The sequence below is a fragment of the Lepidothrix coronata genome, unplaced genomic scaffold (assembly GCF_001604755.1).
Source record: "Lepidothrix coronata isolate B3197 unplaced genomic scaffold, Lepidothrix_coronata-1.0 Scaffold74, whole genome shotgun sequence".
Classification (NCBI taxonomy): domain Eukaryota; kingdom Metazoa; phylum Chordata; class Aves; order Passeriformes; family Pipridae; genus Lepidothrix; species Lepidothrix coronata.
The window spans coordinates 822,754-838,859 of NW_016690254.1; the positions used below are offsets into that span (position 1 = coordinate 822,754).

Here is a 16,106-nt window from a genome sequence, read left to right on the forward strand (position 1 = left end):
CCCTGCTGTGGATGGAAATGTCCCAAGAGCAGCCAGCACTTCCACAGAGACCGTGGACGTTGTCTCTGGCACGCTCAGGAAGAGACACCTGAGCTTGGCAGGGTTGGAAGGGGTTTAAAATGTGGGTCTGGGCAGGTGGAGGAGAGGCCGGGATTCTGGTGTGTCTCAGCACCTCGAGCAGCATCAGCAAGAGCCTCGTGCCCAATGGGGGCCTTGTGACCGCAGCCAGGGCTGTGAGAGACAAATTGTTCCAGTCTCTGGTGTAAGAAGATAGACAAGCCTTATGTTTTCTTTCTGGAGCATGTCCAGAGAAGGGCAATTGAGCTGGGGAAGGGTTTGGAGCACAAGTCCTATGAGGAGCAGCTGAGGGAGCTGGGGGTGTTTAGCCTGGAAAAAAGGAGGCTCGAGGTGACCTCATGGCTCTCCAACAACTGCCTGACAAGTTGTGGCCAGGTGGGGGTCGGTCTCTTCTCCCAGGCAACCAGCGACAAGAGGACATAGTCTCAAGCTGTGCCAGGAGAGGTTTAGGTTGGACATTAGGAAGAATTTCTTCACAGAAAGGGTGATTAGACATTGGAACGGGCTGCCCAGGGAGGTGGTGGAGTCACCGTCCCTGGAGGTGTTTAAGAAAAGACTGGAAGTGGCACTCAGCGTCACGGTCTAGTTGACATGGTCATGTTCGGTCAAAGGTAGGACTCGATGATCTCGAAAGTCTTCTCCAACTTAATTGACTCTGGAATTCTTAAATATATATATGCACAAAAGGGGGGATCTCCACCGGTGTGGGGTCACAAGGGTCCCTCCCCTTCAGAGCTGGGGCGGCCTGAGGCGCCGCCCAACAGGGGGCGCTGTGCCCACCATGGCGGCCGCGCGGCGGAAGAGGCGGTGCGGCCCTGCCCCAAGATGGCGGCGCCCAGGCGCGGCGTGGCGGCGGGCGGCGCGAAGGGGATGAGGCGGCCGGGGGCTGCCCGCGCCCGCCGCGGCGGGAAGCTGGACCGGCTGCGGCAGGCGGTGCACGACTTCGTGCAGGCGGCCGGCGACCAGCCGCCGCTGGCCCTGCTGAGGGACTCGGAGAGGCAGAGCCGCAGGAGCCGCCGGGACGCCAGGAAGGAGAAGCGCAGGCTCAAGCGGAGCCGACGGCGACGGCTCCAACGCGGGGAGCCGATGGAGGCTCCCGCCGACCCGGACAAGCCTGCTCCTGCCAAGCCGTACTCTTCTAAACCTGCTCCGGCCAAGCCCGCTCCGGCTAAACATGCTCCAGCCAAGCCGGTTCCTGCCGCCCGCCCCGCAGCCCCGACCTCGCCCGCCGCCGGGAAACAGCGGCCGGGCCCGGTGTCGGCACCGACATCGACAGCCCTTTCGGCCCCCTCGGCCGCCGCCGCCGCCTCGGCGCGGAAACGGGCCCTGCTGGAGGCCAACGAGGAGGAGGAGAAGGAGATCCGTCGGCTGGAGCGGCAGCTGGGACTCGGGAAGCGGCGCAGGAAGCAGGAGGGGCCCGCGGTCGAGCGGGTACCGCAGAGTTTCCTGCGGGACGGGCTGGGATACGTGCTGGGAGCCCTGGGCACCCGGGCTGGGCTCAGCAGGCTGTGCGAGAGCAGCGACGACGAGGAGGAGGAGGGAAAAGAGAAGGAAACCAAGCCAAAGCCGCGGGAGCGCCCGCCGGAGCCGGAGGACGACGACGAGGAGGAGGAGGAGGAGGAGGAGGAGGAAGTGAAGGATGATGAGGAGGATCAGGAAGACGCCTCAGACCCCTCCGAGGTAGATGACGAGGAAGGACAGTGGGAGAGCGAGAGCTCGTCCTCATCCCCCGAGAACGTCGAGGAGCCAGAGGCCAGCGAGCCCCTGGAGCAGGAGGAGGATGAAGAGGAGGATGAGGTAGGAGAGGTGGGATGTTCGCCTCTGATAACACAAACCTGCTGCTCAAAGGACATGCGGTGACCAGAACACAGAGCAGAGTTACATCGCCTCTGTAAAGCACAGGTGTTTGCTGTCCAGTCGGGCCACGTGAAGTGTTGTCCTGGTTCAAAACCACACCTGGCCCAGCAGCAGTGTTGACTTGAGAGGTCTCCCAAGACCTAGGGACAGCTGATAGACATGGAGAGCTGATAGACACCACCCCAAATCAGGATGGTGGCTGGTAATACCTAAGGCACGTGGGATCTGGAGCTACTCTGGCTTTAGAGTGTGAGAATATCCTTAAGCACTTCTGCTGTGGGCAAAGACAGCTTGTGTTAAAATTAGCATCTGTCACACACCGAAGTGTTACTTCTGAATGATCCCAGAGGTCCTGCCTGTGTTAGTTCTTGTAGCATGAGTGGAGGAGAGGAGGTCACAGAGCCCTCATGGCGCTAACCTAAACTGTCACTGATAAAACCTGGGTAAAACATAGGATGTCAGGTTTTAGTAACCATAACGTAAAGAAAATTTCATGTATAGGGAAGAGGGGCTTTCCTGCTGTTAAGTCGGTCGTAAAGGGTAACTTCTTGCCTGCTTCTTTTCTGTATTTTGTTCCTTTGGCATTGGTTATTAGATAATAAGATTTATCTTTAAGTTTGGTGTATTAATCTTAAATAGAAATGTATGTTGATGTTCAAGTATTTAAGATCCTGGTTTCATCTGGTATCTTGTTTTCTTCTTTTCCTGGTAAGAGTCATAATCACAGTGCTACAAAGTATGTTCCCCCTCAAGTAAGGAGAGCTCAGGAGACACTAGATGACAAGAAAAGAGAAGAATTGGGAAGACTGAAGAAAATGGTGAATGGCCTCATTAATAGGTAATGTAATAAGGAAAGTTGTTAATCTTTCTGGTTCAGTGTGACAGTGCTCATCAGTCAAAGCCAAGTGACAAGGATGTGACTTTTCTCTCCACAAGCTGATTTTAAGTTGGCAATCATGTCTGCTATTGTTAAGAATAATTATCTGTGTTGATATAAATTCTTCAAAGTTAGTCATTATAGACATTGAAAAATCTAGAAAATAAATTTAAGATTGGGCAGAATTCCACACAGCAGTTGCCTGCAAGTGGTAGGTATAATTCACTAAGTGTCAGTTGGAATATGCTTACAAAAAACCCTCAGTCTGAGCTTTAACTCCTTCCCAAAAAAAACTCTGTTGTTTTTTTTTTTAATTATTAAATTTCTCTAGCACTATGACTGAGAAGGAGGAACACTTCCTAAATTAAAGTACTTCAGAACAGAAAAAAATAATGAACATTCATTGTAATTTTAGAATATTTTTTAAATAAGAAATCTAACGGCATTTTATCTGTTATCTGTAATATGCAGACTAGAGTTTGTTCAGTCATTCGAAATTTGATACACCTTGTATGTTACAGTAGGAATTATTTGCATGGTTCATTTCTTCAAAGACTGTGATGTGCTATAGTTACAACTGCTAAGCACAGTCTGTTTTCTTAATAAATCTGTTCAGTGTGACAGTAAGCACATCAACAGTGCTTTATAAGTGCTGCTAATGTGTTTTTACATGTAAATATTTTTTAAAAAGCTACACCAGAATTAAATATATTACTTTTTTAGTTTAGTGAGCACAGAAAAATACAAAAGGCTCCTTCCAGTCATTTTTTCAACCTTAAATCTTTTCTTAAGCCACTCTAATTTCTCTAAAAAAATTATTGTTTGCTGGGTAAACTCAAAATTGTGGAACTGTGTAAAGAGAAGAGAAAGTGAACAATGGATTTTGTTTCTCCATAGGTTGAGTGAACCAAACTTGTCCTCCATTAGTGGACAGATGGAAGAGCTCTACATGGCCAACAGCAGAAAGGACATGAATGACACTCTGACAGATATTCTCATGAACGCCTGTGTCACTGCGGTTGCCATGCCTACGAGGTTGGTGATGGAGCATGTCCTTTTGGTTAGCATTCTTCATCACAATGTAGGAATTGAGGTAATTCTTGCATCTGGGACTAATTTTGTTTAATAATACGCAGTGTAGAGTGTTTTCCTTGATGTTTTGTTTTGATTGCCGTGTCATTTTTAAATGCGTGTCACTAAAAAGCATCATTAGTTGAGTTTCATCAGTAATTGTAACTTATTTGCAAGGTGTCCACAAGTGAAAGGGTCCAAGTCTGTTGCTTTATCTGATTTTATTTCCTCCGTGAGTTACCACTGGTCAGCTTTAAAACCACCATCTTTCTGCATCCAGGAACCAAAAATTTTTAAACTTCAAATTCTCCCCCCTTTAATTACACTAATCCATTTCTATTCTCTTGGGTATTTGAGGGTATTGATTTTGAATTATGTGTATCCAGATAAGAAAAGTGTTACAGTTACAGAAGCCCTTTCACATTGGTGGAAATAAGTTCTTTTCTAACCCAAATCATCAGTGGAATTAAGTAGGTATAATAATGCTCTGGAATATAAAAAACTTCAAAAAGCATGGTAGTTTTGGGGGGAATTTTCTTTTGTGTTTTTAAGCTTGATGAATAATTGAGAAAAAATCTCTTTTACTTACTGTTAGGGAAATGCTGAAGCTACTGATGTCAAAGATTTTAGCTAATTTCAATGAAATGTCTGTCAGGGAACTGAGGAGCTTTAGCACCATGTTCCCATCAAATTACACTTTTTTTTTCCTGCATCTCAATGCAAAAGGTGTATGGATGCAAGTTCTTGGGTTTGTCATATAGTGGCCTGAATACTGGCTCTGAAACCATATTAAATATCAGATGGATGCAATTACAGCAGCTTTCTCCGTGCAGCCTTGATACTAAACTTTTATTTTGTCACCCTTCTGCTTGAATGGCAGTTCTGACTGGAAATATAATGTAATACTGCAAAGCTGTATTAAGAACAGAATCAAAATCTTCTCAGAAGTTGAAACTTTGCAAAATACCTGGTGATGAGGTTTAGATACAGATATACTAATAGGTGTCAGAAATTGGTAGATGATATCCAGACTCTGTTCTGTACCACTGGGTTGGTTACACAGCACCTTTCAATCCAAGACTGAAGTATTTCAGTTTATTATAAAACCCCATTTATTTTTTTCTGTAAAATAAATGTAGAATATGCATTACATGAAAGTGTGATAGTACAGCTGGATTGAAGATTAGGTTGAGCAATGCAGAAGTTGAGATTCCAGTAGCTGTGTTTATACATTTGCGCAGTCATTGGATAGTTAAAACCTGAGCTAGTCAAGGCTTGTAATGCAAGTCAGTGCTGCTGCTGGGACTCCTGGTTTTCATAAGAACAGTCAGCAGATTTTAGCACCATAATAATGGGTAGAGTCTTGTTTAGCAGCAATGTTGTGGTATGCTTTCTAATTCCAGTCTTGAGCATCAACCCTCTCTTCAGAAATACAGAGATTCCAAAGTTTCTTTTCTAAACTGTATCACTGACAAATGGCTAAGAATTATCCCCACTTCAAAATCAGCCTAAGCTGTGAAAACTCGGTATTTTGGGGGTTGTTTCACAATATTATTTTTTATCCCCCTGTTAAGGATTTTGTTCTGGAATGCTGAACTCAGTGATGTGTTTGGCTTTTACTGGATGAATGACTAGCAGTAGCAGCATGCTAGCCTGACAGCTGGAAAATTGCTTATATCTGTCCATGAAAATTATGTAAACAAATGCTGATGTATGTGTACTGTAAGTTTATAACGTGTTTTTCTTGCGCAGGCTTTAAAAGACAACTGGATGTCATATATGAGGTGTAAATAACATAAACTTTTTTGAAAACATCACACCACTTAGATGTTTGCGCATGCAAATTTAGAACATCCGTAATAGTTGAAAGGAGCAACAATATTTCTTTAAAATTAACAGTGGCAGTGACCCAAAAATAAATGTTTTACAGATGTCTGTAAAATCTACTTACAGTTAACTGCTGGATGTGTTTTTTTTCTCCCTTTAATGGAATTGTTGCCAGGTCGGTGCTCACTTTTTGGAAGCTGTGGTGAAGAAATTTGATGAACTCTGTAAAAGTGATGCTGAAGGGAAGGAATGTGAAAATCTGCTTGCCTTGATTGCTCATCTCTATAACTTCCATGTGGTTCATTGCCTGCTGATCTTTGATATTCTGAAAAAGCTTGTTAGCACTTTCACTGAAAAAGAGATTGAGCTGATTTTGTTTCTTCTGAAAAACGTGGGCTTTTCCTTAAGAAAAGATGATGCATTGGCTTTGAAGGAACTGATTACTGAAGCCCAGAGGAAAGCAAGCACAGCAGAGAAGAAATTCCAGGATCAGACTAGGGTATGTGTGTGTTTTTAAGGATTTTATCATTTCAATAGACTTTAATAAGTACCTGGATACGTTACTTAATTTAGAAAAATATTTTCTGCTATGTTCTACTTATGTTCTAAATTACCATTAGTGTTTGGTTGTTGCATCCATTTATTTGCATTCTTCTTTTCTGTCTTGCTCTGTTAGTACTTAGGACACAGACACCAAAATGCTTGTGATGGTGACACAGGACTGTTTTATGTCTTATGCAATGGACAGGGCTTCTGTTTGATGATACTTCGTACACTTCAAAAAATGGTCACTGAGACGTGGTGTTTAACAGATTAAGCTTTGAGTTGAAGCTTGTACACAAATTAATATAATAGGGGTTAAAGTAAACATCCCTTTGTAGTCATGTAATCTTAAACCTTTGTTTCCAGCTGAGCTGCTTATTCTCACAGAGTTGTAGTTTCAAAGTACACTCTCTACTGTATTTAATAAACCCACAGCACATAACCCACAGAAACATTTCTTTTCCTGATAGGTTCGTTTTATGCTGGAGACTATGTTGGCACTAAGGAATAATGACATGAGGAAGATCCCTGGTTACGATCCTGAGCCAGTCGAAAGACTCCGCAAGTTGCAAAGAACACTGGTGAGAACTTTCTTGGCATGTGTAGCCCAGTTATCCTTAAACCAGGAGTAATTATCTGTATTGTATGTTGGCTTGATGGACTGTAGTATTTTAATTCATTTAACAGTCTGAAACTGGTGGACAGAAATCACTTCTTATATCATTAACTTTTATCTCCTTATCCAGCCTTCGGCAGAACAGTTTGAGAAAGGACATAAATACTTAGCCAAAGACTTTGCCTCAAAGTCCTATAAAAGGTATATGAAAAAGATTGTTAGATGTTTAATGATTGTGTAGAAGAAATGAGTCAATATGACAAATTCTGGTTCTGGATGTGCACACCTGCTCCTTGCTTCACCAGAATTATTTTGGAAGTCTAACACTTCAGAAAAGCTGGATGTTCCTTCTTCTTGTTTTTTTTGTGTTTTTTTTTTTTTTTTTTTGTGACAGAGGGCAGTTTGTCTAGAACAACCCAGTATAAAAGGGATGAAAGTAATTTATAAGTGCTGGATGTGCATATTAGTATAATAGGTCAGACAAAAACAAGCTAGGTAACCTAGTTTGTAGAATTTCCTCTCTTAAATTTTCACGGTCTTCCTGATACACTTCTAGACTCTTTTGTTGAAAATTCTTATTTTGTTCAAAGAGTTTAACATTTTTGTTATTTTTTTGAACTGTGCAGAACTTAAGGCAGTTTCTGGTGTCGTTTTATTTAATCCCAAGTGTTCAAAAGGAAAATCGTGACCAGATTGTAAGATGCCGCAAATCATCGGTATCAGCATTGTCGGAATTCCAGTCAAATTTTGTGATTGGAAGATGGCTACTTTTTCATTTATTATCTCCTTTTTAAAACTAAAAAAATATCAAGAGCTTCTACATGTAGATTTAGCCAACTTTTTGAATTTCAAAAATTACAGCATATGGGGAGCTTGTAAATCCTTTTCAGGCTGCTGACTGAAACAAAGGTTGGGCAGGAAACATGGGAAGACCTGTATGGAGATTAACTTACCTGTTTAAAGTATTTGTTTAAAAGTAATTTTAAGTAATTAAAATATTTGTTGTTCTCTTTTTTTAAAAAAAAAAGTTTCAAATAAAAGCTTTTGTGTTGGTTTTTGTTTGTGTTTTGTCACTCAAGGTTCGCAGCGGTGGTTTGGGAAGAGACACTCAGCTCCGCGTCTCCCTGGAATCTCTGCTCAGTGCCGATCACGTTGGTCGGTGGTGGATCGTGGGGTCATCCTGGAGTGGAGCACCAATGATCAGTGATACAAACAGCAGGACTCAGCAAAAACTGCATTTAGGAAAGGTAAATCCAGGCAGTCACAAGTCTTAAGTGTTTGTGATCTTTTGAAGGTTCTTCATACAGGTGAATAAGTTCATTTCAGAGTGCACCAAAAAGACTTTCACAGGCACTTGTAAGACTGTAAATTCTGTTGTTATGTTTTTTAAAATGTACTGATGCACTTCACAAAAGCTGTTACTACAAATATTTTGGTATAGCTTGCTGTTTCTTATCCTGTGGAATTGCAAAAGTGAAAGAAGAGACTTGATTTAGAAGTGGATTTGCTAGTAGTGTTGTCTATCTGTGGCATATATCCAAGCTGATTCTAAAAGTAATGTGGTGAGATGGTCATGGTGACTTACATTAGAGAAGCACGTCTTAAAAAATGATTGGCACAATTAAAATGGATTAAAATGTATTTCCATATTTGAAAAAGCTCCTGATGATGCCCGTGCCTCTGGACAAAAGCTCAGGACCTTTGGATTGCTGATTCACACTTTACTGGAGAGCTTCATTAGTGGTATTATTCAAGGCTGCACAGAAGTAGCTTTCTTAAATCAAGCATAATTCATAACTATAATAGCATATAACCTTATTTTCAGGTGAGTTCAAAGATAATGGAGCTTGCTCGGAAGCAGAGAATGAACACTGATATCAGGAGAAGTATTTTTTGTGTCTTGATGACAAGTGAAGACTTCATGGATGCCTTTGAAAAGCTGCTCAAGTAAGTACAGACTAGAACAGAAGACAACCCAGAACTAAAAATAGCACTGAATGGGTTGGAAAAATAGCATTAAATGGGCTTAAGAGCATTTAATTGATAGTACAATTAAAAGAAGTGAATAGCTAGGGATCCATGTAGGGTGAAAGGGTAGGAGAAGGGACCAAAACCCTGTTATAAGGGCTAATGGGGGCAGGCAGAACTGACTGGCAGTCAGAGGAAAGGTGTAGCCCCTGTTCTTGTCACTCACAGCTATAACTGTGATTTATGGCATCTTTTGGCATAAGGAGCCTGTATCTTTTTGCATTGGAGCTGTGTCCCAGTCCAGTGGATGGAAGGCTGTTGCAGGCTTGTTCCCTTACAGAGACAGACCAAAAGACCCTGCAGAACATCTCTTGGTTTTGTAGCTGGATTTCCGTGGTTTCTGTACTTCTGCCACTTCCTTGACTTCTTGCCACCTTGTTAAGCCATCTTGTAGGTCTCTGCCCATACTTGCATGACCTGGTAGTGTTCTAGCACCTCCACTTCCCTCTTGCAGAATTTATTAGCTTTGGCTTTGCTCCAGGGTCACATTTCGCATTAAGACCAGTTTCCTTCCCCCTTGGCAAACAGCTCCTTAGAACAAGATGTGATCAGGGAAAACCTCAAACTAACCTATTCTTTGTGTTTGTCAGAATATTAATTGTGAGACTATTAAGTAAGTGGGAAGGGAGAGATCAGGTCTGAACTTTTCTGTCACAGCCTTGTAATTCAAAGGAATTGTTTTGCCAGGGTGGCATGCAATTATTTAATTTGCTTACCAAACCAAAACAGACTTTGTAATAAAGTCAACTAATATTTGATTAAATGCCACTTCTGCAAAACACAGCTTGGATTTAAGACTGTGATGGAGTCATTCCAATATCTTAATATGGCCTGTTCAATTAAAAGAAATTAGCTGCTGCTGCTGCAGCTCTTGCCAAGACCTGGTAGCTCAATTTGCAAATTGGGTTTGACTCTCATCTGTACTATTTAAACTAGTACACAAATCTGAATACATACAGGCTTGGCAGAAAAACCCTCTGCAAATTGCCTGGTGTGTGTTGGTAAGGATTTTGTACAGCAAACTCGGAGAGGGGAATTCCCTAATCTGCCCACATCTGGCAGAGTATAGTGGAAAGTACACAGAACTGTCAGTGAAGGAATTAATTTCAATGTGAACATGTGTTTCAGAGTGGATGGGAATTTATATTCATATGTTTGATGTCAGTCTCATGAGGAAGAGCATATAAAGAAGTATTTTAACTGTTCTTGTTGATTGACCTTCTGCTAGGTCTGCTGGCAGAGTTGAGGTGTGGCTGAAGGATAATTTAAACTATTTAAAATCCAGGCTACTATAGTTTTGCTAGTCCTTCTCCTCCTTACTGCAAATGAAAGCAATTAGTTTGAAGCCAGAACAGTTCCCTGAAGTGGCTGAGCTTGTGATTGCAGAGGAGTAAATGTAAAGGGAGGGTTGGGAAATCACTGGAGACAAAGAAGAGAGCGAGCGACTTGATCTTCTTCATGAGCTTGAAAGGCCACACCTCCTTCACACCCACAGTTTCACTCAGGAGAGGAAGTGAATGCTGCTTCAGTTTGATGGAGAGGCAGTTTTAAAAGTTGTTTGGTAGAGATAAGGAATATGAGAAACTTTGCATCGCAGAAGATATTAACACTTTTTAAGAGGCTCACTTATCCTGCTGTAGTGGGCTGTGTAATTCAGGATAGCGAGTATCTACGAAAGTGATTGTATCTACTGAAATAATTTGAGCTGACTTTTAAAAGGTGGGTTTGAGAGTTGCTAATTTTGATCTGAAGGCAGTGATAGTCTTGGACTTCAGCTGGTGACAACTAACCCACTTAGAGGCAGGCTTCTGCTGGCAGTAAATAACCTACATCAGAGGCAGTTATCCCATTTAATGGTGGGAAATTCTTAAAGCAATCAACACATACAAGTCCATGGGAATACTGTAACTCATGAATGATTTAATTGGTGAGGTGGTTGCACATTCTTTATCAGATATTATTGGGTTTATGAAATCTGTACAGGTTTATGGTGAAGCTCAGCAGTGAAAGACAGTCCAGACTCTTCAAATTTAAATACTTAGGAATGCTAGGTCTGAAAAGATACAATACTGCTAGTTCTATGAAAAAGTGAAGGTAAGAACAAAACTGAATATCCAAGTGTTGTTACTTGGTTACAACTGTCTGGCAACATGAGTATTTCCTAAATAAGCAAGTTATGATAGAAGTGATGATAAAGAAGGAAAAAGAGAGTGTACCAAATCAGTAATTACAGTGTAACTTCACGAGTCATCTATTAAAAGCACGTCCAGTGGCTGAAAACCTGTATATTTGTAAAAAGCCCTTTTAGTTGCTCTGTACTAAAATCAGACAGAACTTGGCTGATGAGGGAGCAGGTGAGTTATATCACAGACACAGCACTCACAGTGATGGTCTCTTTTGGAGAAGAAGACTTCTAAGTTTTCACTGCTCATTAGCAATCAGCCTAGAAATCATCACAGATTTTCCTACTGTAAAACCTTAAATTCTGTGGAGTTTTGGCTTAACCAGCAGTATTTTTCTCTGTTAATCTGGTGTGTCTGTGATCAAATGCAATGCAGATGTCTGGGGGTGTATACAAACGAGGGGTAGTAGAATCAAGCAATGACAAACTACTCTGCAGGCAAGTTCCAGTGGAATCAAACCTGGTTAGAAAGTATGCTTGAGTTGTACTAATGCCATGTGAAACTTGAGCTTGAAGCAATGAGAAGAATTTTGTTTGATATTTTTCAGATTATAATACGAAGCATTTTTCATTTTAATTGGTTTTAATGCTGCCAAGCATTTGGCAGCCCTAGAAGTTAAATCATATTATTCACAGACCATGTGCATTGCCAGTTAGTTACCATTCCCTGCCAAAGTGTCTCAGCCCTCCTTTAGACTGGAAGGCTGTTCAGTGCTTGGCCTTCATACAGAGGCAGCCAGCATAAGTAGTCATAGATACTGTTTTCTTCAGGCTTTTTTCTAAGGTGCTTTGAAATCACTGACTGCATCCTCTTAGGCTGCTATCAAACAAAAATGGATTTCAAGTATGATGGAGTTGACATACAGATTAAAAAAATTCATATCACCAACTAAGTAGGAAAAACACCTTAGAATATTTTCTTATCCCTACTAAGTACCACGGAAGTGAAGCACCCTGGACGTGTTTCTCCAGTGAATCCAAAGGCTGTTTTTCCTCCCATGGCCATAGGTACAAGTGTGAGATAACAGCAACGGGGCCCTACAGTTCTTGTTCCACTGTTTAACCTTTGTAGTGGTATCTGTGCAGCAACATTTGCTGCAGTCCTACTGCTGTGCTCAAAGGCACAACCATAGTAACTGTGCCCTCTCCTCTATTTTAGTTTGTGGAGAGCTACAAACATGGAGTGGGCTACCTTTCCTTCCAACAGGGAGTGATTACACTTGCATCATTCCACTTCTGTCTGTTGAGGTCTTGCTCTTGCAGCCACTCCTTTAACACCCATAATACTGTAGCATTTCCACATTGCCATACCAGGATATTGGTTTAGCTCACAGTCCTAAATTTTTGAGTCCATTCAATATTTGAAAGGCTTCATAAGAACTTTCTAACAAGTAAATTTAATGTGATGTTTGGAGGGTTTTTTTAAAGTATTACTCTCAGATGTCGACTGTAGCTCTTACTTTGCATCAGTGATTTTTTCCTTACTAAATGATTCTCATCCTCTTGCTAAATTTTAGGCTTGGACTGAAAGATCAGCAGGAGAGAGAAATAGTTCATGTCGTCCTGTACTGCTGCTTACAGGAGAAGACATTTAACCCCTTCTATGCATTTCTGGCTAGCAAGTTTTGTGGATATGAAAGACGATTTCAGGTAAAGAAAAACCTGTTCCTTCTTTGGTTTAGTGTCATAACTGTGGTTAGGAAAACAATTATTAAATACCTGAGGATGGATGCATGCCTGTTAGGATCTTGATCCCAGGGAAAAATTCTGCTGGTATAGCTGTGCATTCAGGAAGGCATACTTGTGGTCAGATATGAGTAGGAAATAAAATTACTACTGCAGAAGGTTTGCTTTCTTCTGTTTCATGCATTTTAAAAGAATTGGAACAGTCTGATCAAGCATTTCTGTTAATTAACAGAGGGCTCGTAAAGAATAGAAGGTCAATAGGTTTGTTATGTTGTTACTCATTTAAACAGCTGCTTGATTTGTAGGATTACTGTTTTTACCTTTGACCCCTAGGTGACATTTCAGTTCAGTATTTGGGACAAAATCAGAGACTTAGAAAACCTGTCAGCTGCTGCCATCTCCAACTTGGTTTCACTGTTGGCTCACTTAATAAGGACAAAGTCACTGCCACTTTCAGTTCTCAAGGTTGGTGTGTCTCTTTCCAAATCTTTCTTTGTTTTCCTTTCTTTTTCTAGTTCTGTGGAAGGTGTGTTTTCTCTCTTACCCAGATGGTACTTTAGCTGATTATGCTAAGGCAAAATTTGTTCTAAGCTTAGCAAATTATTCCATTTGATTACAGTAGTGCTGTCATTTGGGGGAAGGAGAACCTGTGGTGACCTGAGCATACAGCAAATCTACAGTTTTAAGATTATTTTCTTTAGAGTATCCAGAGTTGGAACTGAGGCTCCTTCATTAACAGGCTTTAGCAGTGGATTTTGTGCTGTGATTTTTAGCTGATGTTGATTTTTATTAGACAAGAAAGGAAATCTACTGAGCATCTGGATTTCAGAATGGGAAGTCCATAGAATCTTATTATAAGGATAGTTGAAATTAAACAGGCAATTAAATGGACTGTCCTAGGTACTTATGAAGTATTTACCTAGTTGATATGGTATTCTGGTACTAGTAGATTTCTATTCCTTAGAAGATTCTCTGCTTTCCTTATTGATTGGCTTTTGGAGGCAGCATTCTCAGCTAATTCTTCTGTGCCAAAGTCAAGACTCAGTATATGCAGAGGCCAGTTGGTGTGCTAAGAGCTGTTCATTTGCTGTTCATTTAGAAGAGAAGACAGCTGTTTGAAATACTTGAATTAATCTAATTCTCTCCCTCTGCCTACCAGGTAATTGAATTTAGTGAACTAGACAAACCCAAAGTCCGTTTCTTGCGACAAGTATTAAGCACACTCTTAATCAAAGCAGATGCTGAAGAACTGACTGACATTTTTATGAGGTAAGTGATCAGAGAGATCTCCAGGGAACCCTTGTTGGGGAGTAATTAGGAAGATAAGAAGTTTGCTTATTTTGTTTGGAGTTACATGATGCCTTTTCCACACATCAGCCATCCCTTAAAAGTCAGCTCTCCTGGGTGAGTGCAGGAAGTGTATCACTTGTGTGTTGGCACAGGCTCTGACAGAGATGCAGCATAACGAGTGTTACACAAACTAAAGCTTTCAAATATTCAATGTATCATGTTGGTGAAAGGATTTTCATGAGCTCTGTAATTACCTGCTTCCCCTGTTGCTGTACCATCTGTGTGCAGTGGGATTCACTCTGCCAGCAGTCATTGCTAGGAGGTATGTTAAGAAGGAAAAATAAAGTAGTACTAATGAGGGAGAGGTTTGGGGGATTTCGTTATGGGATTTTCATCAACACTGTCTGAAAAATCTTATTTTTGATACGAGACTGGGTGGCCTGAAGAGGCTGGGAAGTCTCCGTCCTTGAAGATGCTGAGGACTTGAGTGGATAAGACTTGCAATATCACATGAAGCGAGAAGAAATTAGGTGGTGATCTTTTAACACAAGGAAGTTTGAACACAATGTTTGCCTCATTTTTTGCTGTAATGTAATTGTTTACATAAAGCAAGTCTGAGGCTGCAGTATTCTATTTTATTGTTGAGGGCCAGTTGTATGTTGAGTGTTTGGGCTGTTTGCCAAACCAGACTTGGTAATTTGAAAGCCTCTTCAGTAAAGCTCCTTTTATAGTTTGGGGTTTTTCTATGTCTCTGTTTGAAGAAGATGAAGAAAATTAAGAAACTTCTGAAATGGCAGAAGAGTAAATAATATTTTTTATCTGTATCTTTACAGGGTATCAGACAACCCCAAACTGGGAATGCTACGGGAAGGCTTGAAACTCTTCCTTACCCACTTCTTACTGAAACATGCACAGGCTCAAAAGAGTGCTGAAGAAGCTAACTTGTTAAAAGAAAGAGTTGAAGTAGCAACCAAGGCTTTGGAGGCAAAAGAACCCAAATTGAAGCTATAGTTCTGTTTTTCTGATAAAGCATACAGAAAAATATTTCAGACCCGAATAATTGAGAATGAGGAGGGCCATTTTACTCTAAAGGATTCATTTTTTAATGTAAATATAGTTACTTTGCTCTACACACTAGTGAGAGTTTTAATTGAAGGGGATACGAGGCCTTTTTGAAGAAAGGGAATATATTTTTGTCATGTCCCTTTTTTATACAAGTGCTTCGTGTTGATAGTTGGTATCTGGAGAAGAGGATGAATTTCTCTTCCATGATACTCTCAGTCAGCAGCAGTGTTCTGCATTGCACATTCTAACCTTTTGAAATTGTAAAATAATGGCACCATAAATAATAAATAAGCAGCCTTAACTAAAGGCACTTGCCTAAAGAAAGGGGCCACTAGATGGCACAAGTACTGGTGAGTCGGTTTGGGAAGAAATCAACTTTTTTCTTAAAGTGTTGGAAGTTATTTGCTAATTCTGTGAATTGTTTCCCTGACTGTTGGTCAGGAAAAAGATCTTCAGTTGGATTCAAAGCTCTCGTAAAGTGACTTGAAGATCTGACTTTGCCCAATTATATTGGGTTTAGACATCACAGCGTAATTTTATTGCATTTTTTTAGCCTGTTTTCCACAGCTTTAGAATTGGAGTTGCCTAATCACTTGCGTAAAAAAGATAAAGAATATCATCAATATGAATATTTAATAAGAGAACACCTTCTTTAAGAATTTGCTCACATCTTCCAATCAGATGTTTAAAATAAATGGTGTACATTTCTGTAAAACACACTGTTAATGGTTTGTTTCTTTTGTCACCTTACCACTACACGTTAAACTGCCGTTTTTCTAAACGCTTGGCTTTTTGTATTAGTTTTATTCTAGCTCGCCTGGCAGGAAAGGAATCACCTTAAATTGGATGGAGAGGGGAAAGTACTTTATTGTCTGCAATGTGTATCTACATGATCTACTTATGTTGGAGCTGTTGGCCCTATTTCTGTAGCCAGGCTGGCCTCTGGTGTTCAATAGGCCACCTATGGTGCCTCCTAATTGCATTTG

General features: G+C 41.1%; 1 protein-coding gene across 1 annotated transcript; it reads left to right on the forward strand.

Moving 5' to 3' along the window:
* Positions 1-699: 699 nt before the first annotated feature.
* Positions 700-15,837, forward strand: NOM1 (nucleolar protein with MIF4G domain 1). The gene is made up of 11 exons (XM_017819356.1): positions 700-1,875; positions 2,649-2,773; positions 3,710-3,905; positions 5,886-6,209; positions 6,724-6,834; positions 7,949-8,116; positions 8,695-8,816; positions 12,597-12,729; positions 13,099-13,230; positions 13,925-14,034; positions 14,889-15,837. Exons 1-11 carry the CDS (start codon positions 700-702, stop codon positions 15,064-15,066), a joined length of 2,775 nt encoding a protein of 924 aa, XP_017674845.1. The 3' UTR covers positions 15,067-15,837.
* Positions 15,838-16,106: the final 269 nt, after the last annotated feature.